This window comes from Staurois parvus, unplaced genomic scaffold (assembly GCF_062004578.1).
Source record: "Staurois parvus isolate SC_StPar_1 unplaced genomic scaffold, SC_StPar_1.0 ptg000126l, whole genome shotgun sequence".
Lineage (NCBI taxonomy): Eukaryota > Metazoa > Chordata > Amphibia > Anura > Ranidae > Staurois > Staurois parvus.
Window position 1 is genome coordinate 2,933,622 of NW_028317922.1, and position 23,670 is coordinate 2,957,291.

General features: G+C 43.3%; 1 protein-coding gene across 3 annotated transcripts in view; it reads left to right on the forward strand.

Moving 5' to 3' along the window:
• Positions 1-23,670, forward strand: part of ARHGEF4 (Rho guanine nucleotide exchange factor 4) — a 215,183-nt gene that overhangs the window by 137,739 nt on the left and 53,774 nt on the right. Inside the window, exon 1 of one of the 3 annotated variants that reach the window (XM_089672349.1) lies at positions 90-380. The exons of the other annotated variants lie outside the window; for them this stretch is intronic. Within the exon in view, the coding sequence (XP_089528475.1) occupies positions 203-380 (178 nt within the window). The 5' untranslated portion in view covers positions 90-202. Of the gene's footprint in view, positions 1-89; positions 381-23,670 lie in introns of those variants that run through there. 3 annotated transcript variants of the gene reach the window in all.

Sequence of the window (23,670 nt, forward strand, 5' to 3'; positions counted from 1 at the left end):
CCATGTGTAACAAGTGAGTTGGAGCAATGATTCTGCTGATGATTAGAGAATCCCCCTAGAGGCCCCCTATGATGTCAGGTTGCAATCTACAAGGAGCGCCAGGCAGCTCACAATTCAGCCAGCACTACCAGGTACAAGTGCCTGGGAGAAGCAACAAGAGGCTCCTGTCTGCTCCAGCTGCACCGCCAGCCGGAGTGCCCAGATGAGGACTCAGCAGCAATGTCCAAGTGCTTCAATGAACCCTCACAATAGCAGTGGGAGCTCAGGGCTTTCCTCTGGCTCAGATTCTGACAGCAGTAGCTGTGTTGGATGGGGTGGTGCTGGAATGAGAGGACTGCTGTCTAGATACTGGAGTCTGGAGAGCCTGCAGTCTGCTTCTGGTAAGGAGAATTGCTTCTACATCTAGTTCTACAAGGCTGTGACAAGTCATGACATTAATGATGGGCTGAGGGTGATAGACAATGCAACAGAGAATTCAGGAATAACTGGCAAGTGCGAGGCGTTAGAGCTAGTCACAGTGATCACAAGTGTATTTTGTGTTTTTTTCTTTTTAAATGTCTATATTGTTGAAGCAGATCTTCATTTTGTAAACTCAGATGCAATATTATTGTGATTGTAACATTGAAGAAGCTCACAGAATCAGGCTTGTGGAAGTTACTGTAGAATCAATTTACAAAATATCAGGGTGAGGATCTTTATTATGAAAAAAAAAATGACAGTTGAGTCTGATGAGATTTGAAAATGTCATTTGCATGGCTGGAAATAAAGATCCTTATCCTTGTGTGTTACATAACGGCAGAACACATCTAGGGAGGCAATGTGGAGACATAATTCTGGATTAAATACCAGTAAAAAGTTGGATACTAGCAAACTGCTGTATCATCTATTTAAAAATTCTGGGTTTAGTTGATCTGCCAAATGCAGTAACCCTTGACAGTCAATCATATTCCAGTAGACTTCTGTTCAGTGCTCTGGGTTACAGCGATGTGCTGGTTTGCCTCGACACCGAGGATATCTGTATAAGGGATCAGTCGTGCAAACAATATGAAGCTTACGTAAAACTCTTAAGATGGATTTCTTAGAGGCATTTGATGCTTTATGTGATTATTATGAGTATTTGTATTGGTATTTCTGTATATTCGAGACCCATAAAATGTTTGGAGGATGACACATCAAAAGTAGGTGAAAATCAGCAGCGCAGACACCCTGCCCCTCCCCCAGCTGACCTCCTCATCACTTCTGCCTTTGGTTATAGTAATGAAAGTGGACAGGATGTCATTGTGTGACCCTTCTCCGCTTCTTCTGCCAATCTTCAGTGTCAGCAATCATGGCTGTAGTTTAGATCTCAAAGAATAGGTCTCTAAAGGAAACTTATAGTGAGAGAAATATAGGGAATGGCGTTGCTGACCTCTGTCTTAGGACTCATTCACACCAGCTGCTGCATTATACTGTGACTACCGGTGTGAGCTTTGGGGCCTCATTCACATCTGCGTGTAGCAGGAACTCGCGTTCTCGCTCACTTTTTTCACGCATTAACGCATGTCACGCATAGGTCAGCCATTTATTATTATTATACAGGATTTATATAGCGCCAACAGTTTGCTCAGCGCTTTACAATATAACGGGAGACAATACAGCAACAATACACTCAATATAAAACCAATTAATACGGCGCTAAATATGCAGAGTTATATATACCATATAATGTAGTAGCTGACATAGGAATAGCTGACATATATATATAAAGGATATAACATGCATGAAGGTGAGTAAAAACGTGAATAATGTCCTAAATAAATGAACATAAAGTGAATGGTGTCCTTAGTGGGTCACACGGACTTCATGCAGGTGTGAGCCACAATGTGCCAATCCTCTAAGTCTGGGGTGCCCCCTCACCTTCCTGCTCAGGCCCCCAGGGACCAAAGAGCTTATAATGCTGGTAGTGATGATCCTGCTGGTCAATGGATCCTGCTGGTGATAGTAGTGCCACTCACTCCTCCTGGTAGGTCTTAGTAGGGAATGGTAACCTCAGCACTGCCCGTGGTGTCTCTCCGATAGAGGCTCTCCAGTACGGTCACCAGTGAGGCAAGAGAGACTTACATAGTATAAAACCTTTTATTTTGAGTAAAAACAACCAAGAGCCTACTTACACGAATCAGATAGTAAGCAGGCCTTTACACCTCTCCAAGGGTGTACTGTATTCAAAGCTTGGAGCACCAAGATGGCGTCCACGCCGGATGTGATGTCAAGCCGTCAATCGTAGGAAGCTCCTCCTTCTGGCGTATCTACGCGTTACGTCACTCAAACACGTGACTTCATCAGGATATCCTGATGAAGTCACGTGTTTGAGTGACGTAACGCGTAGATACGCCAGAAGGAGGAGCTTCCTACGATTGACGGCTTGACGTCACATCCGGCGTGGACGCCATCTTGGTGCTCCAAGCTTTGAATACAGTACACCCTTGGAGAGGTGTAAAGGCCTGCTTACTATCTGATTCGTGTAAGTAGGCTCTTGGTTGTTTTTACTCAAAATAAAAGGTTTTATACTATGTAAGTCTCTCTTGCCTCACTGGTGACCGTACTGGAGAGCCTCTATCGGAGAGACACCACGGGCAGTGCTGAGGTTACCATTCCCTACTAAGACCTACCAGGAGGAGTGAGTGGCACTACTATCACCAGCAGGATCCATTGACCAGCAGGATCATCACTACCAGCATTATAAGCTCTTTGGTCCCTGGGGGCCTGAGCAGGAAGGTGAGGGGGCACCCCAGACTTAGAGGATTGGCACATTGTGGCTCACACCTGCATGAAGTCCGTGTGACCCACTAAGGACACCATTCACTTTATGTTCATTTATTTAGGACATTATTCACGTTTTTACTCACCTTCATGCATGTTATATCCTTTATATATATATGTCAGCTATTCCTATGTCAGCTACTACATTATATGGTATATATAACTCTGCATATTTAGCGCCGTATTAATTGGTTTTATATTGAGTTGTTGTCTTTGGTGCTGTGGCTGTGGCACTACTAATACAGGCTGCTTTTTATCATTTAATTATTTACATCCACATTTTGGCGCAGGAGATTATCCTTTTCATTTTACAGCAACAATACAGTTCAATACAAGAGGGTAGGAGGGCCCTGCTCCTCGGAGCTTACAATCTAGGTCTCTTGAATGGGCAGCCCTATGCATGACAAAAGCCCCAAAGAACTTCTGTATTTTTTTAAGTGAAGCGTGACGCTTTTTTTACAGTAAATCATGATGCTTTTTTTTACAGTACTTATCGATGCATTATAGCGCATTTGTTGCATGACAAAACACACAGCAAATGCGTGCCTGCTACCTGTGTTTAGGGTGCCAGTAAAGTTTAATGGCATCACAAGCACAATGCGAGTTAGCAGTGCATGTATTTTCGTGCGGCTCGCCACACGATTGGAAACACTGAAATGTAAACAGGGCCTGAAGGGAGCGGTGCTGATTAAAACATTAGCACTGTTTACTTTTTGCCACTTGAAATGTAATGAAATGTCATTTCATTTTTTTTTTTTTTAATTCATTGCTGTGAAATGCGGAGTAGTGCATTACAACACACTGCACTGAGAAAATGTACAGAATGTCCTCCCTTTTTTCATCTCACACCACTGCAGAGAGTCCTATGATGTCAGGTTGCAATCTACAAGGAGCGCCAGGCAGCTCACAGTACAGCCAGCACTACCAGGTACAAGTGTCTGGGAGAAGCAACAAGAGGCTCCTGTCTGCTAGGACTCAAAGCAAATTGCCGTGTGTTTGCTTTGTGCCTGCATTGGGCAACGCTGCCCAGCACAGTACAACGGGGCTGGTATGTACAAGCCTTTAAAGTGTATCTAAAGGTAACATTTTTTTTTCACTTTTGGATACAGTGCATGGGGATTAGTTATTTGTCCTGTTTACCGTTATCATCGAACGTGAAAGTAAAATAAAATCCCAAATTTTGGATTGACACCAGAACAAGAATTGAGGGGTAATCTTCCAATGAGAACACTATTTCTGGTGACCCTAGTGCCACCCCGGAATTTCCTTGCTGTCCTGTTTTGGCTATGGGATAGAAAGTGAAGGGAAATCTCCCCAATGGGACACAGATAGCAAAAACAAAAACACCAAAATGAAAAAAAAAAAAAGTTTTGCCTTCAGTTACACTTTAACTGCTTCTGTTCCGCCCTATAGCAGAAATACTGCTACAGGGTGGCACGGGTGCGCAAAATCATGTATATATAGGTGATTTTGCAGTTCCAGGTAGGGGGCGCTCGGCCATTCATGGCCTTGGCTGTCAATCATCAGGTCACAGCCAGTGATTCCCCACTGGCACCTGGTGTTTTCTGAGAATTACTGACGAGGGAGAGATCTGTGTATAAACAACACTGATCTCTCCCCTGTCAGCTCCTGCACACTGCTTTGTATGGCTCTGCATAGCAGACCCACAATCAGGACCAATGCAGAGAAGATAGCTGGGCAGACTTGGAACAATTCCTTTTTTTGTATCTATGATTATAGCGACAAGGCATCAGCAGATTTTTACATACTGGAAAGCCATGAGGGTTGATACACACAGTGGAATGTAGATGTGTACATGAGAAAACAATGTAATTAAAAGATTATAAATGACACACAGATGACACACTGACCCTTTTCCATAAATCCTGGGGAGGTTTCATTACAAATCACAATAGAAACTATTTAATCCTTCTTTGCAATTCTTCGGAAACATGTTCTACTGGACCGCTGGCAGTTATGTAGCTAATTGGCTGGTATTTATTTATTTTTTTTGTAGTAAGATTTATCACATCTTATACACTAATCACACCTGAAAAAATAACCACATTGAAATCACTTTACTGTAAGGGTCAGTACACATTGCAGAGACTGATCATATTTAAATGCTACATGCTGGGTTTGACAGGTGGCACTACCTGTCACACTCTCCCATGGGAGTGAATAGGACTGTGCCACAGCCATAGGCCAAGGGCTTGCGGAGTAGACATACAATGCAAAATCTCAATTCAGCAGTTAAAAAAACAGGCAAAAAAATGGCAGGGAGCAGTATTTCCTACTGAACACCTGAAAACCTGAGAAAAAAATAGAGAGCACATGCACCAGCCTAGAGTATTATCTCTAAAATCATTTATTAAGTAACTGGAAATATATCTACTCACAACGATGTGACTGACAAGGCACATCAAAGTAATACAATTGGTCTGTTCACTCCACGTGCTCCTGAATGTGGGAGGACATTCACCAAAGATCCAAATGCCTTACAGGTTTTGAGGGCAGTACCCTCTTCCTCAGATCCGAAGCAAATCTCCACTGCCATTTATTCCATCCAAGTGGCTGCCTGAATACCCAAACAGTGACTGCGTGTGATTGGATGGAGTCACTGTTCATCCACCAAATTTCCACCCAATTCCTTTGATTTTTCAGCTGAGTTTTGACAAGTTCAGTGGTGCTGACAGTGTCAACCACAGCTCAAATTTCTGCTTATTCAGCAAAACAGGCCAAAATTCAAGATGTGTATGGCCGGCTTATGGGCCAGTTCACACCACATGCAGTCCAGTGCATTTTTTGCAACATCAAAAATGCATGGAAAGTAGGTTATATGGTTTCTAATAGCATAGTTTACACCAGTGCAGTCAGTTGCAGGGCATTCCAATCCCAGAAAAAAAAGTAGAACATGCAGGATTTTTCCTGCTCTGGACTGTACTGGAACACAGTAAAATGAATAAAAAACTCACTGGAACGCATCCTAGTACAGTGAAAAAAAACAAGAAAAAAAGAAGAAATAAAGCATCTGGAATGCATCCAGAAACGCATCAAAGATGCAACAAAAACGCACCAGAACACATCAAAACAAAAACGTGTTAAAACACACATGCAGAAATGCATCCGAAACAGATCTGGAGTGCGTTTTTGTGGTGTGAACTGGCCTTAAACCAAAACTAAATTTTCCATTCCTTTACAAGTCAAGGAAGCCTCTGATCTGCAGTTGCCATGATGCTGCACCTGAGCTCAGCTAGGACACCAGCCATTTGATGGCTTGACAGTTCGGCTGAGAGCACAAGCAACTGTGACAGTTATCATTCACAGCATTCCTTGAATGTAACTGTTTTGGGAAACAAATAAATTGATGGGTTTAGTTCCTCTGTAATGTTCATACAGGGCATATCAGTGTTTTTCAAAATGCAAAGCTGTGTGTGCAGCTTGGATCTCTCTGTACATCTGCAAGGCTGCATTCACAGCATACAAGTGACATGGAAACGTGAGCAGAAACATGAAATTCTGCCCACATTTCCGAAAATGTGCGAAAACACATGTCGTGTTTGCAGTGCCATTATTTCTTAAAGGCACCCCAAACACGGGTAGCAGTTGCGTGTTTTGTCAAATGTTTTTCACACAAAAAGAACATACAAAAATATGGCACTTGGAATTCTTTGGTGTCTGTTGTGTGACAGGCAGCCCATTCAAGGCAGTGGGCTGTAGCACGACAAATGCACCAAAATGCATGTCGCAAAATCAGGTGTGATGCACCCCTCTCTATGGACTTACAGGCATTATGACAACAGCCCATGCTCATGATTTCTGAGTTTGCTTTTTCAGTTGTTCATGTTCTGTAAGGCAAAGAGGGGACTGGTTATTATTTCTGTTCCCCTTTATGGTGGGACTATCAATACAACCCCCACTCATGTCAATCAGAAGGGCATATGTGATCATTACCAAATCTCATGAAAGTGTATCTATGGTCTAGATGTAAAATTCTATAATCCTTGCCACCTTGTATTGTCAATTATTTTTAGCCTGCTCCTATGATTCTGAAAGATCTCTTTGTTTGTAAACTTATTTTGTGATGATCTCCACACATTTACTTCCCCTTAAAGTGGTAATAAACTCAGTATGCAAATCTTTCCCCCTGTGCATTCATAATATACATACTTCTTGTTTATACCTTCAACATACTCTAAGTCCCTGGTCACAGCGGGTGGACTTGGCATGCACAATGGCAAGTCGTACCCTATTGTCCGCAATTACAGCGGTCATACTGGTGCGGTTCTGACTTTGACGGAGCTGCACCGATTTCTAAAGAAGTGCATGCATTACTTTTGGTGCGATTTGCATTGACATTTGTGTCAGATGTTTTGCAAATCGCACCTCAAATCGGCATGTCCCCCAACTTTGATATCATGCAAATTCACTGTAAGTCGCACGATTTCAAAGTCGGGATCGGTGTGATCGAAATGTAAACCTTTGCTGTTTACATTTCCTTGTTGGGATGATGTAATGCTCCATCTCCAGCACAGGAGTTTAATGTGGTTCTAAAGGCTGCATTAAAGTAAAAAGCATCCCAGTATTGGTATCACCCCCCCCCCCCCCCCCCCTTCACCTCCCTGTGTACTGTACTTACCTGAGCCCAATCTTAATCCAGCACTGCGCCCATCTGCTGCAGCTCTCTCCTCTCTCTCTGCTTACAGGAGCCAGTGGCTCCTGCTGCTGTCAATCAAATCCTGTGAGCATAGAGTGGGGGGCTGGCTGACCTGCTCTGTATGTGTCAATAGACACGCACAGCCTGACTCAGGATCCAGCCCGCAGGTGCGCCCCCATAGGAAGCGGCTTCCTTTGATGGCGAACCAAGAAGAGGAGCGGCAGAGAGTGCCAGCAGGGAACCCAAGAAGAGGAGGCTCAAGGCAGCATGGATATTGCACAGAGCAGGTAAGTATTACATGTTTATTATTTTAATTAAAAAATAAAGCTTTACAATCACTTTAATCTCAAGAATCTCCAGAAAACCTCACTTGGTTTGGCTTGGCTCGAGTTCTGTGTGCATGTGTGAGATTACAGGATGACATCTGTGGAAGAGCAGAAGAAAGGTTTTGGGGGGTAAAAGGGAAAATATCCAAGATGGGAGTAGGGAATAGGATAACACCAAATACAGGAGGCATAACAATCAAGGTGAATAGAGCCATTACTAATGTTAGGGTAAGGCTTGAGAATGATGTCATGACTTTTTCTGGATATGGACTGTAGAGTTTAATACCGCTTTCACCTGAACCAAACCCTTTACATTACTCTAAAGCAGTGGTCTCCAAACTGTGGCCCAGGGGCCAAATGTGGCTCTCTGCTTGCATTTATCCAACCCTTGAGGCACTATTCCCCACCTCTCATACGAGGCACTATTCCTCCCACTGACACCAACAATGGGGCAATAATTCCATAATACTGGCCCTGTATTTAGAAAGTCTGAAGACCCCTTGCTTTAAAGCAGGGGTCTCCAATATTTCTAAGCAAAGGGCCAGTTTACTGTCCTTCAGACTTTAGGAGGACTGAACCAAAAAATGTCCCGGCATCAGTGAGAATAAACAATGCTCCATCTTTGGTTTTAGTGAGAGGAATTGTGCCCCATCGATGGTGTCATTGGGAGAAATTGTGCCCCATCATTGGTGTCATTGGACTCCATTCTTGGTATCATTGGTTGGAATTGTGCCCCATCATTGGTATCACTGGTTGGAATTTGTTAGTGTCAGTGGATTTGAGGAATTGTGCCCCATTGATGGTGTCATTGGGAGAAATTGTGCCCCATCATTGGTGCTATTGGGCTCCATTCTTGGTATCATTGGTTGAAATTGTGTCCCATCGTTGGTATCACTGGGAGGAATTTATTGGTGTCAGTGGATTCAATAGTGTCCCAAGGGCCAGATAAAAGCAGGCAAAGGGCCACGTCCGGCCCCTGGGCTGCACTTTGGAGACCACTGCTTTAAAGGGAAGCATAGAAAAAACATGGATGCTGCAGTTGTAGACTCAGGCAGATAAGAGGTTTGCACTCTTATTTCCCTGACCTGTATACTTGTTTCAGGTCAGTGGCTCACAAAGCGTTGAATCCAAGGGATCAGCATAACAGTCAGGCAGCCTCTCAGGAATGGTTAACTTTCAGCTTCAAACGAAATATATAGTATCATGATGAAACATGTCCAGGTAGTGTCATTTCCTTTTCCTGGATGTTCCTAGCTGATTCCCCGGGAACATGTTGGGTTTGCCTTGCAGCCTCCTCTTAGTACCAACTGTAAAGGGAGCCTGTAAGACAGCAGTCAATAAATGGTGGACTGGTGTCAGCGAACGGCCCCTGCCCCTTAACATAACGTGCCCATCAGAAAGCCCCTTAATATAAATGTGCCCATCAGAGTGCCCCTTAACTTAAAATGTGCCCATCAGCATGCCTCTTATTTTATGTTAAGAGGCACTCTGACTAGTACATTTTATGTTAAGGGGGACTCTGATGGGCCCATTTTATGTTAAGGGGCACTCTGATGGGCCCATTTTATGTTAAGGGGCACTCTGATGGGCCCATTTTATGTTAAGGGGCACTCTGATGGGCCCATTTTATGTTAAGGGGCACTCTGATGGGCACATTTTATGTTAAGGGGCACTCTGATGGGCACATTTTATGTTAAGGGGCACTCTGATGGGCACATTTTATGTTAAGGGGCACTCAGATGAGCCCATTTTATGTTAAGGGGTACTGTGATGGGCACATTTTATGTTAAGGGGCACCCTGACGGGCCCATTTTATGGTAAGGTGCACTCTGATGGGCACAACATAGAATGTTCCCATCAGAGGGCCCCTTAACTTAAAATATGCCCATCAGAGTTCCCTTTAACATAAAATGTGCCCATCAACATGCCCCTTATTTTATGTTAAGGGGCACTCTGACGGGCCCATTTTATGTTAAGGGGGCACATACTGTGGAAAGGGGCACTCTGATGGGCACATGTGATGGAAAGGGGCACTCTGATGGAGAATATGATAGAAAGGGGCACTCTGATGGGGAAATATGATAGAAAAGGGTACTTTGAGTGTAAGGGGGTACTCTGACAGGAATACCTGATGTAAGGTGGCAATGTGATGGAGATACCTGATGTAAAGTGGCACTCTGATGGGGACAACTGATGTAAAGGAGCACTCTGATGGGCACACCTGATCTGATGGGAATAAATGATTGCACTCTGATGGCTACACTGATGGGCACGCCCTATTCGGACCTCGGCTCTAAGAGGACATCTGTAACGGCGGTGTAAAATACATCAACTGGTGATCACACCTAAACATATTTGGGCCCTTAGATCATCTGCTCTGATATAATAACTTGGGCTAATTATATTTTTAAAAATGGATTGATTTGTAATCCACTGAAGATTCATGAGGATGTGATCATTTTACTGCAGTCCACTAAGTGCTGCAACATTTTTCTTTATCACACAGTAATTAAGTAAGGTTTGAGTCACCATGCAAAGATCCTGGCCTTTATGGGATCATCAAAGATGAGACTTAAAGTGTTACTAAACCCACAACAGTAAAATCAGTCTGTATATGCAGCAAAGCATGCTTGTTATACTCACTGGAACCTAAGGGGTTAATCCTCTGCATGTAAAAAGATGTTTGATCCTCTCTTCTCTGATCCTCCCCTTCTTCCACAGTCCCCAATCCATTTGCTGATAGAACAGAGCCTTTGGGGCAAGTTGCACATGCTCAGTGTTGTGTGTATTGCTAGATAGGTTTTTTTTTTCTTTGGAGACTGCATGTGATCAGCACAGGGCCAGTCAACCCAGTCCAGACAGAGGTCAGGGGTCTTGCAGCCTCATAGGGCATTCAGGGGAGAATGAAAACTCCTACAAGCTTTGACCATTGCTCTGCTGAACACTGATAGAAGTCACAAGACTGCTCTTACAGTTGATGAGAAAAGGTATTTATCAGTTTATATTTACTAAAATAATTGCACTTCCATGTTGTGTGTACTGTGGGAGACCAGATATAGTGAATACAGGGGCCTGGGTTTAGTAACACTTTAAGTCTGTAAGTACAAACCTAGGACTTATGTGGTTGTAAACCTCTGAAATTAAAAATGAACGGCACATATCCCTCTGTAGTGTGTACTTGCCTCAATCCAAAGCACTGAGTTTGATTTCTGTCTCCCCTCTCATTCCTCTGTTATGTGAATGAGTCACTTCTGACAGGTTATCTGGACACCACAGAATTTGTGGAGATGGCCCAGCTCCCTATGCAGCAAACAGAGGATGATTGACAGCCTCAGGTGGCAATGTTTCTCTATGAGACTGTGTAGAAGGGGGTGTGTCCTTTCCAGGGGTGGACTGACAACTCATGGGGCCCCCGGCAATAGGGGATCATGGGGCCCCTGTGTCCTCGCCCACACCCAAAAAAACTATGAAAAAGCCAATAAAAAGGTACCAGGGGCATCTCATGGGGCCCCCTACTGACCCCGGGCCCTCAGGCAGTGCCAGAGTGCTCGAATGGTCAATCTGCCCCTGGTCCTTTCCCTCCATTCAGGTATCAGATTGCTCTCCCTGCCCCTTGCATGCTGAAGCTGAGAAATAGCTTTTGATCTGTATGTTTTAGAAGGCTGTAGAGCAGGGGTCTCCAAACTTTCTAAACAAAGGGTCAGTTTACTGATCTTCAGACTTTAGGGGGCCAGACTAGGGCCAGTGGGAGTAAACAATGCCCTATCTTTGGTGTCAGTGGAGGAATAGTACCCCATCGTTGGTGTCAGGGGAAGGATTTCTGCCCAATTGTTGTTGTCAGCATAAGTAATTGTGCCATTTTGTTGGTGTCATTTGAAAGAATAGTGCCCCGTTGTTGGTGTCAGTGGAAGAAATTGTGCCCTATCATTGTGTCAGTGGAAGGAATTGTGCCCTATCATTGTGTCAGTGGAAGGAATTGTGCCCCATTGTTGGTGTCAATGGAAGGCGTTGTGCCCCATCGTCGCGTCAGTGGAAGGAATTGTGCCCCATTGTTGGTGTCAATGGAAGGCATTGTGCCTCATTGTTGGCGTTAATGGAAGGAATTGTGCCCCATTGTTGGCGTTAATGGAAGGAATTGTGACCCATCATTGTTGTCAATGGAAGGCATTGTGCCTCATTGTTGGCATTAATGGAAGGCATTGTGCCTCATTGTTGGCGTTAATGGAAGGAATTGTGCCCCACCATTCGATCGGATCTGCGGATTGAGCATAATAGATCGGAGTCTGATCCATTATGCTCCCCAATCTGCAGATCCGATCCATCCTGCGGGGATCATCGGCTTGCTTTACAACTTACATTTTCGTGGAGTGGGTCCAGTGTCACCCTGTATAGGTTGCGTGCCGACGATTCCCGCAAGATGGATGGGATCTGCGGATTGGGGAGCATTATGGATCAGACTCCGATCCATTATGCTCAATCCGCAGATCCGATCCATTCTGTGGGGATCGTCGGAGGGGGTGTCACCAAGTGTTATCGCACCGGGTGACACCAACCCTAGGGACGCCTCTGTGTACATCTATATTAGAAGCTGTAGCCAGTCATACAGACATACATTTCTTGGTTGAAGGACATCCAGCATCATCTAGCTCTTTTCTTCCTAGCTGAACTGTCCTAGACCCACTCCCTTCATTCATTGGATGTCAGTTATTTCAGTCATAGATGCTCAATATCACATGTGAGTTTTACCTAGGGTGGTCTGCATGCAAATACATCCAGACTAGGAACACCCACTCCTCCATACTGACATCTACCCATAAATTCATTATAATATTTGCATCACTACTCCCACTGACTATATCAGGGATGAGGGCTCTTGAGAGGAGTACTGAGGTAGGGTGATGTTATGTTTTCAGGAAGCTATGTACAACACTCTTCCGACCCCTCCCACCAGCCAAGATCTGCATGCATTGCATAGAGAAGTACAGAGACCCAGTGATAACATCACTGTGTCTAAAATAAGCCATGCAATGGAAATGGAAAGGTTACAAAAAAAAAAGTCTTTAGCATGTTCATGAGAGGAAGGAAGGCACAATATAAGCAGATTACATTGCAGAAGAAGTGGGCAAACACATGCATCTTCTGCTATTACACTGCCGTTCAGATGTTCTGCAAGCTAAGGGGAATACGACATTCTGGTTCATTAGAGGCTGTTAAACACAATCTGAATATATGTATGTGTGGAGACGAGAAATGGGTGGAATCAGGAGAGCTTGTCATCTTGAATTATGGAACTGTCAAGTCATAGTAAGCTGGCATAGACAGGGACTTGGAGAGAAAGAGCTTGTGAGTTATAAAGGTCATTATTCTGTAGACTGCAGAATATAAAGGGAAATGTTCTCTGATTAATGGGCACATCCAGCAAATATTTTACCGGAAAACGAGTATTCATCTCATTGTGTAGAGTACATTACCCTCTTATATTCAAGGATGTTTCCATGACTCAAATGCAGCTTAGAAAAAAAGAGTGCGAGGGCAATCTAGGGGGATCTAGTACATTTACAATGAGGGATCAGCTCTGCTTGTTATGGATGTTCCTCCATAAAGTTCTGTCTCTCCAGCACAGCAGTTTAGTCTTTTTTTAAAACAATTACCAGCAATGGTAAAGTGGTTCTGAAGGCTCAAGTTTTTTTTTATCTTCATGTATTCTATGTATGAAATTAAAAAGCTTCTGCGTACAGCTCCCTCCCCCACCTGCAGCCCAGCAGATCCAGGGAACGTAAGCCATCCGCTCTATAGCTGATTTACTGCTACAAGGTGGAAGTTCTGTGCGTATATAAATGATTTTTACTTCCGCCGTAGAGAACGTGTGCACGCTGCCGGAGTGCTGCTTCTGCTGTGATTGGACACAGCAGAAGCCAATCAACAGGTGCTGGCCAGTGGATGAGCACAACTTTGACTATGTAAACAAGGCAGAGCTGTGTCCTGTCAGCACAGATCTGCTAGATTTTCTTTCTCTGCAAAGCAGGGAATAAAATCTAGCAGATTGCCTAGTAAAAACACCTAACACAGTACACAAAACACATACTGTAGCTAGGCACACACTTTGATCGCCCTGGATGTTTAACCCCTTCCCAGCCAGTCAGGATCGTGGATAAAGGGGTACCACCAGTCCTCCTGTACGGGGCCCAATCTGATGTGGGCAAGGAGGGTGATCGGCACGGAGTGTAGGTAATTACTGGAACCGATCCCCTGTATGGCTCACTCTGCAGCAACTGAAAGTTGGCTCTTTCTCTCCTCCCTCCTTTAGCTGCTGCAGAAAGAGACATTCAGGGCATCAGTTCAAGTAATTTCCGCCTGCCATTCTCATCACCCTCCCTGTGCACCATAGGTTTCCCTCTGCTGCCCATGCCCCCCACCACCGCAGTGCTGCTGGCTGTCCTACATATGTGGCAGTGTCACATTTACCAACCCCTTCCTTTCCTGAATGAACACAATGAGCGATCAGTACTGATCAGTCACTGTGTTCATTTATAACTGGAGGATAGTAATTTTTTTTTTTGGGGGGGGGGGTTATGTCAGGTTGGCTGTATGGGGCCCTGTTGTTTCCAACAGCAGCCCTGCAGCCAGTTTCATTAATACAGTGACAGTGTATATTTCTAGTACTGATCACTGTATTAGTGTCACTGGTTCCCACAAAGTGTCAGTTAGTGTCAGACCGTCCACCGCAATATCGCAGTCCCGCTGATCGCCGCCATTACTAATATAAAAAAGGACAGTATATATACCATAGTTTGTAGACGCTATAACTTTTGCGCAAACCAATCACTATACGCTTATTGGGATTTGTCTTTACCAAAAATATGGCGCAGAATACATTTTTGCATAAATGTCTGAAGAAATTTGATTTTTTTATTTTTTTTTATTGGATATGTTTTATTGCAGAAATTTTAATGGTCTCCAATTGACTTTCAGATCTTGATTGAATTTGGGCATGCACATTGTAAAAATTTGCATATTAATCACATACATACACAAGCTGCCATTGCTGACCTTTTGATAAAAATGTTAGTTGACTGGCTGTTGAGCTGACCCACCAGCTTTAATATATTCTGACTCATTGATGCTGGAACAAGTACAGTACTCAGGCAAGACAGGGAAAAGTCCGTATTTGCTTTCTTGTTTTGGGTCTGTGATTCAAAGTGTTGAGGACGGAGGCTCAGCCAGACAGCCAGGCAGCTAGCATTTTCAAGGGAAAGGTCAGAAAGTGCAGCCTATATGTTTTTCCAATGACAAACTTCCTTCAAAGTGTATGTAAAGCCAAAACCTTTTTATAGGTTTTAGAGTAGGAAAGGGTTAAAACCCCTGTACTTCCTTTTTTTGTTGTTGGTGTCCAGCTGGGGAGACCTTCTCCATTGCCCTTCCCTTCTTTCCAAAGTGAAGTGGCCAGGAGGCGGTAAAAGTAGGAGATTGAACCCTGGCTTTACTGCCCACCTAAACACAAAAAATGAAGTCTCTTAGGACTTTACAAATGCTGCTGAGATTTTGTGGTACCACCAACGAATGCAACCCTTTCAAGTGAATGGGGCCATGCCTCAACTGCCCTGTAAAATCAATCAATGCACATGACTACAGTGCAGTGGGTGGGCATTTTGAGGGTTAAAACAAGAAGTGCAAATGTGACATATCACCTCCTCGACATGTGTCAAACACCCTCTGAAAAGCAATCCACTGTGGTGGCAATTATAACTGTACATGTGAACGAGACCTTAGAGAGTCGTCATCAGAACATATGATCCCTTTTGGTGTGATGACAACTCTAAAATTAAGTATTTCTCCACATTTCCTCTATCCATGATACTGTTTAAAAAGGATAAATAAAGAAGGCAAATCTCCCTGGGGAGGACATAGGCAGCAAAAACTAAACCAAACTAAAAAAAAAAGCAAGTTGCTGTCATTTGTACCATATTGATATGTTACAGGAATTTTTATTGCACCATTCATTTACACAGCACTTTAATAACCTACATTCCCATCAGTCCCTGCCCTCGAGGAGCTTACAATCTAAGGTCCCTCTCTCATATTCATGGACACACTTTCTAGGGCCAATTTGGATAGTAGCCAATTAACCCAACAGTATATCTTTGTTGTTGGAGGAAATCCACGCAAGCAGAGGGAGAACGTGCAAACTCCATGCATATAGCCAAGTACCCCAGTGTCGCAAGGCAGAAGTGCTAACCACTGAGATACTGTTGAGAGTGGCTACAACTGCATTAATTCTCTGGATATCTTTATTAAATCCCTCTCCAAATTCTGGCAAATGACCGCTTTAGCTGCAAGCAGATATGTCAGGAGGAACTTTGGACCTCTGGAGCTTTCTGAGATATGAATAATTCAACACACAATCTGCTTTATTACAATCCCCACAAAATCAAATACTTTTTGGCAGAGCTTCACTGTCATATTTTAGGATTCCTTAGTTTCTCTACACCAAACTTTCAAATGAAAGGGTCAGGCTGCTGTCCCTCATACTTTAGGAGGGCCAAAATGTGGTCAGTGAGAGTAGAAAATGCCCCAGCCTCAATGGGAGTATAAAATGTCTCAAGCTTGGTGGTCAGTGGGAGTAAAAAAATGACATAGCTTTTATGATCAGTAGGAGGAGGAATAGTCCTCAACATGTGTCAGTGGGAGGAATATTGCCTCATTTTTGGTATTAGTGGAGGAATAGTGCCCCACCATTGGTGTCAATAGGAGGAAAAGTACCCCATCATTGGTATTTGTGGAAGGAATAGTGCCCCGTAATTGGATCATTGGTATTAATGGTAGCAATAGTCCCCATAGTTGGTGTCAGTGGGAGGATTATTGCCTCATCGTTGGTATTAGTGGGAGGAATAGTGCCTCATCTTTGGTACTAGTGGGAAGAATAATACCCAATCATTGGTATTAGGAGGAGGAATAGTGCCCCATCATTGGTGTCAGTAGGAGGAATAGTACCCCATCATAGGTTTTAGTGAGAGGAATAGTGCCCCATCATTGGTGTCAGTGGAAGGAATAGTCCCCATAGTTGGTGTCAGTGGGAGGAATGTTTCCTCATTGTTGGTATTAGTGGGAGGAATAGTGCATCATCTTTGGTATTAGTCGGAAGAATAGTACCCCATCATTGATATTAGTGGGAGGAATAGTGCCCCATCAGTGGTTATGGTGGGAGGAATAGTCCCCATCTTGAGTGTCAGTGGTATGAATAGTGCTCCATCATTGGTATCAGTGGAAGGAATAGTGCCTCGTGATTGGTATTAGTGGGTAGAATAGTCTCCACCTTGGGTGTCAGTGGGAGGAATAGTGCCCCATCATTGGTGTTAGTGGGAGCAATAGTCTCCATCTTGGATGTCAGTGGGAGCAGTAGTGCTCCATCATTGGTGTCAGTGGTATGAATAGTGCTCCATCATTGGTATCAGTGGAAGGATTAGTGCCTCATGATTGGTATTAGTGGGAAGAACAGTCTCCATCTTGGGTGTCAGTGAGAGGAATAGTGCCCCATCATTGGTGTTAGTGGGAGGAATAGTCTCCATCTTGGATATCAGTGGGAGGAATAGCGCTCCATCATTGGTGTCAGTGGGAGGAATAGTCTCCATCATTGGTGTCAGTGGGAAGAAACGTACCTTATCATTGGTATTAGTGGGAGGAATAGTCCCCTTCATTGGTGTCAGTGTGAGAAATAGTGCCTCCTCAGTGGTGTCAGTGGAAGGAATAGCATCCCATAATTGCTACTGGTGGGAGGAAAAGTGCCCCATCATTGGCGTCAGTGGGATAAATAGAGCCCAATCATTGGTATTAGGGAGAGAAATAGTCCCTCATTGTTGGTGTCAGTGGGAAGAATAGTGCCCCATCATGGGTTTCAGTGGGAGGAATAGTGCCCAATTGTTTATATCAGTGGGAGGAATAGTGCCCCATTGTTGGTGTTCATGGGAGAAATCGTGCCACAGGGACCAGATAAAGGCAAGCAAAGGGCTGCATTTGGCCCACGGGCCGTAATTTGGAGACCATTGCTCTACACACATCACCTTTTAGCATCATACATATAATCATGTATTCTAGATTATTTTCACAAATTTAGTCTATTTTATCTACCCCAAAACCCATCGATAGACTGTACCATACGTTGGTTTTAATGGGGTCCAGCTGACTATCTGCTATATGTTATTTGGGTCAGTGTTAGTGTAGGCGTTTTAAGTGACTCACAGAGGTGTGTTCTCTGCTTTGCAGACAGGTCACAGTGTGTTAGAAATGATCTCTATTCTGCGTTAATAAAATTCACACTTACATTTGGAAGAAGAAATGTTGTCATGGAAATGCATTGGCAGGAACACCTGATGTTGCACTCAGTACTAAGGAGGCTCAGACGCTGATCACAGATCTCTGTTCATATAGTTCCATCTCATCATCATTTCTCTGTAAATCAGTCTTGTGATAGTTCACACGTTCAAGTGAGCTTGTTTATTGTTTTTTTTTAAATCATTTTGATCTATGAATGTTCTCCAGCCAAAACTAGTAAAAAGAGATCATTCAAAGTCCATCTGGGAGAATCACTGACCAGACCCAGCCACACTGTGGATCAGCTCCTGTAGTTTGTTACAGAGACACAGTGCAAGGCAAACACTTCTAAGAGCATCTCCCTGTATTGATGGTTTTGCAGCCAATCTGTCTTAATGAATGACATGCTGTGACTAATGGGGCTGTCACATTATTCCTCAGGGGTATAAAACTTAGGTGATTTCTTAAAGTGAACCCAGACTTAAAGTGGAAGTCCAGCCAAGATTAAAAAACAAACATCAGAAGCTACCACATCGGCCGTCCTGTATCCTCGACATCTTCAGTGTGGACACCCGGCTGTAACGGCTTGCGGCTTCACAGCCGGGTGCGCTTTGTGAATGGCCCCGTAGTCTTCTGGGACCTGTCACGCATCCGAGAAGACTACGGGGAGGGGGGAGGACAACTTCTATTTCCGATCGCCTAGATGATTACAGTGGAAGTGAAAGAAGGTATCTGTCAGATCTGGGTACCCCCACTCCCCGAAAGTGCCAATCTTTAATAGGGAGCTAGGGACGAAGCCTCAAAGTGGAACTTCCCTTGTGGGTGTGTGTTAAAGCGGTAGTAAACTCATGCACATTAAGAAAAAAAATCTGTATCGCATACTAGCACATTAAAAAATACTTAAAATGAAGCCCTCCAGCTGCATGCTGTCACGGCTTCCATCTTCACCCAGTTTTCCTCGTGGGTTCACGGGCTGCAGCCACTTGAATGGGCAAGCTGCAATGATGTATCTCCTGTGCACATGCCATGGCACGCGTATGTCATTCCTTCAGAGCGCATATGCTGGTGGTGTCACTGGCTGGAGCAACACTGAACATCTCCTAAATGGTGCATGTTTAGGAGATATTCCTTGTACCTACAGGTAAACTCTATTTATTTCAGGTACTTATATAGTGCCATCAATTTAAACAGTGCTTTACATATATATTGTACATTCACATCAGTCCCTAACCCTCAAGGGGTGTACAATCTAAGGTCCCTAACTCACATTCATACACATACTAGGGACAATTTAGACAGGATCCAATTAACCTACCAGCATGTCTTTGGAGTGTGGAAAGATACTGGAGGAAGCCCACGCAGGCACGGGGGGAACATGCGAGCTCCAGGCAGGTGGTGCTGTGGCTGGGATTTGAGCCAGTGGCCCTGGTGTTGCTAAGTGGAAGTGCTAACCGTTTAGCCACTGTGCTGCCCTGTATTATAAGCTTACCTGTAGGTACAAGTATCCCAGTGGTGTTTATTACCACTTTCAGCAAACCCATCTTCCAGACAGTGTGAAACAAGTTGATTGTGAATAATACAGCACTACAGCAAGTATCCTGTAGCTGTTCTTTTGCTCAGGGCAATTTATTCTTTTCAGTTGCCCTGTCTTTGAAGGATATCCTACATCCAGCCTGCTGATGACAGCATCAACCCTAGGTTCACACCCAAGCGTTTTCCGAAGCGGTTTGCAGAAATGCAGTACAGTCCATTTAACATGATTTCCTATGGGACACGTTCACATCTCCACGTTTTCACCCAGTGCATTTTTTTGGGAAGAGTCAGTGACTTTTTTGAACGCAAAAAGTTACATTTTTGGTTCTACAGACTTCAATGGAAACTCTATAGACTTCAAATGGAAACAATGGAAACTTCAATGGAAACACAGCAAAAACCCCCAATGTAGTGGGTTTTTGCTGTGCTTTTCCTGCATTTTGATGCATTTTGCATTTTTTGCCTAGCAACAAGAAAAATTTTTTTAAAAATGAAAAAAAACCATGCAAAACTTATTACAAGCGCGGCAAAAACGCAGTGCAGAAATGTCTGAAACGCAAACTTCATAGCCCTGTTGCATAAGACATCAGCAGTCAGGTGTGGGAAGAAGACACAGATTCACCATCCAGCCTTGCTGCCGGCAGCCTGTAAAGCTCTGTGAGAGGCTGACAACTGATGCAGCTAGACAGTGCACCAAGCAATACTAACATTTAGCCTTGGTTCACACTATGAATTGCACAGTAACTGCAGCACATTCCTGTGCAATTCGTTTGTGCACCACATTCCTGTGCAATTCGTTTGTGCACCACATTCCTGTGCAATTCGTTTGTGCACCACATTCCTGTGCAATTCGTTTGTGCACCACATTCCTGTGCAATTCGTTTGTGCACCACATTCCTGTGCAATTCGTTTGTGCACAACATTCCTGTGCAATTCGTTTGTGCACCATATTCCTGTGCAATTCGTTTGTGCACCACATTCCTGTGCAATTCGTTTGCGCACCACATTCCTGCGCAATTCATTTGTGCACCACATTCCTGTGCAATTCGTTTGCGCACCACATTCCTGCGCAATTCATTTCTGCACCACATTCCTGTGCAATTCGTTTGCGCACCACATTCCTATGCAAATCGCACCAGTATGGTGCAATTTGAGCCCATTAATTTTGAATGGGATCAAATCGCATCGCACCAAAGACAAGCATGTACCAATATTGGATTCACACTGCAACCTGATCGCATGGTCATTTTGCACGACGTGAATTTGGGGTGATTGCACTGACACCAGCTGCAGATTGCAAGGGCAGTGAGATTTGAATGTGGTGCAGGAAACAGCCATGGAGTGTGGGTTTCCCACTTTCTAATTTGAACCTAGGCTTAGGGCAATATATGAATCCCTGAAACGCAAGCGGTCAGCCTTCCAGGCATTCGTTCCTGTGTGTATACTGCCATAAAAAATTAGAACCACTCATGTTACCATCCAGCCCCATCCAGCAGCAGCTTTTTTATTCTCTCCTAGGGCTTTAGAGGCTGCCGGCAGGAGGCTTGATGGAGAAGAGGCCTAAATGTTAATTTTGTCTGGGGTTAAGCTGTAATCAGCAGTAGTATAACAGAGACGTCACCCATTTAGCAGAACATTTGGACCTACCTCAAATGATATGACGCATGTGTTGTATGTAACCGGCACTCCCTAAACATTTTTACTAGCATTTCAACATTTCGACACCCAAGACAAAAAAAAAAAAAAGAAACACTTTTTGGCACACAAACACTCAATGAATGCTGTAGGCAAAACTGTGCATAAAAAGAAAACAGAGGAGCACAGAGGACTTTTGTGCCTTTGCTGGCACCCAATTACAGAATGGCACATTGTTCCATTGTTATTCCTTGATCCGACATCTAGTAAACATATGTGACAGCACTGCCTTCTAAGACATAAAAGTGGCTGACAAAGTAAGACTTTCCTTGCAGTATGTAAGCAGGACAGTTTAACCTGTGAATGGAGTTGTTTCTACAAATTGATTTTGCTGAGCTATCAAACTGCTGAAAAGGGAGGATAGATTAATAATCAGCTCTATTTAAATTTAGTTGTGCCGGCCATGGGGGTTTTAATGGAATGGCTGCAGTAGGCATCAACAGCAATCATTCCAAATAATATTGTATGATTATGCTTGCTGAATGGGGATCAAGCATGAATAAGGCACCTCATGCTTACATTCTGTTTTTACAATAGTCTTCAGTCCTCATGCACCTGTCTTAGGGCTCATGTACACTGTAGCTGATAAAATGACGTTGAGGAGCTGTTCAGCATTTTTTTCAGCAGCCCCTGAACTCTCCCTAATGTTTTCCTATGTGTCCATGTACACTTTGTTGTTTACAGTCATTTATAGGCAGTTGAGTTTGCAGTCGTTTTTTTCAACGCACCAAACTTGCGTTCAGGAGTAGGTTAACCGCGTTTAGAAGCATTCGCGTTTAGAAGCATTTTTTAATTGTTCCATGTCCAGATGCTATCCAGAGCCTTTTTTAATCATCAGAAATACATGCAAAGCGTTTTCCATGTATTCAAATGGACCCAGTACACCAGCGCAGTCAGTTCCAGGTTTCGCGTGAAGGAAACAATGGTAGAATGTGCCACATTATGCTCATGATGGGATCCATAGTGAATACAACCAGAAAAGACAGATCATCTCAGCACATACTGATCTCTCTGCTTCTGCTCTCTTTATTCCTCTCAAAATGTCTGAAATAGTTCATTTTTTACTATTCTTTAGTGCATTCTGGGCATTTGGGAAGGTCTCCTGAGGTTATCTTTTAAAAAGTTTCTAAATGCAAATGCACATAAACACGCATAAACGCGGTATGCAAATGCGGCTAAACTGACGTTTTTTAACCTGCGTTTTCCAGCAGTCAGTTTTCATCATTCAGAAGAGTTTTCCAAACACCCCGTGTACATGAGCCCTTAAGCTGACCATATGCTATACAATCTGCATATATATCTGCATATATAATCTGTTTTAGATCTACCATCAACTATGTAGTATAATGGCTTTTCTGATTTGATACTAATTGAATGGATAGTTTAGGTTTTTCCTCATATTACATAGTTTTGCTAAAGGTAAATGAGTCTATACAATCATATTGTATAGTGTATGTATAGCTTTAAGGATGGTTTACAACAGTTGTTTTCCAGTGCATTTTTAAACCATGTTTGCCATGTATTCCAATGGCCCTAGTTCACACCAGTATGGTCAGTTCCAGTGCTTCCAACATAAGTACAACTTGCTGCATTTTTTTGTTCAGAATGCATCAAAATGCACGCAACTGCACCAGAAAGCGCATTGTCCTAATGAAAATAAAGATTTTCCAAGTGTCCAAATTAAAAAAAAAAAGCAAAATTGCCTCCAGAATGCTGAAATGATGGTGTGAAAAAGCCTTTAATGTTTTTTTACATCCTCGGTCAGTTGAAGTTATTAAACTGAACAAGACCGCATTCAACTCTAAAAAATACATTATGGCTACACTTACCTTACATTTGTGTTCTGTTACTCTTTTTGATTTTTATTTATTTTTTTATTTGTAACGACTGTTTATATATTCTGTTTATATAGACAATTGTCTTTACATTCTAAGGCCTGGTTCACACCAATGCATTTCGCAGAAACGCACTACAGTCCATTTAACATGGTTTCCTATGGGACACGTTCACATCTATATACTTTTCAGCCACTGCTTTTTTGGAAGGGGTCATTTAAATTAAATTTTATTTAAATTAAATTTTTTAAGTGCAATATGGTGCATTTTTGGCTCAACAGACTTCAATGGACATGCAGTAGAAATGCGGGTAGTGCATTTTTGATGTGTTTTGGGTTTTTTGTGTCAATAGGAAGCTATTGACTTTGATGCAACTTTGATGTGACTTTGGATGGGTGCGACTTTGATTTGCCTTTTCTTTTCTTTTTTTTTGCTAATAGGAAAGTATGACAGTTTGTAGATGTGTGGAGGTTATTTTCATGGAAAAAGAAATTAAATGACCTTTTATTGCAGTACT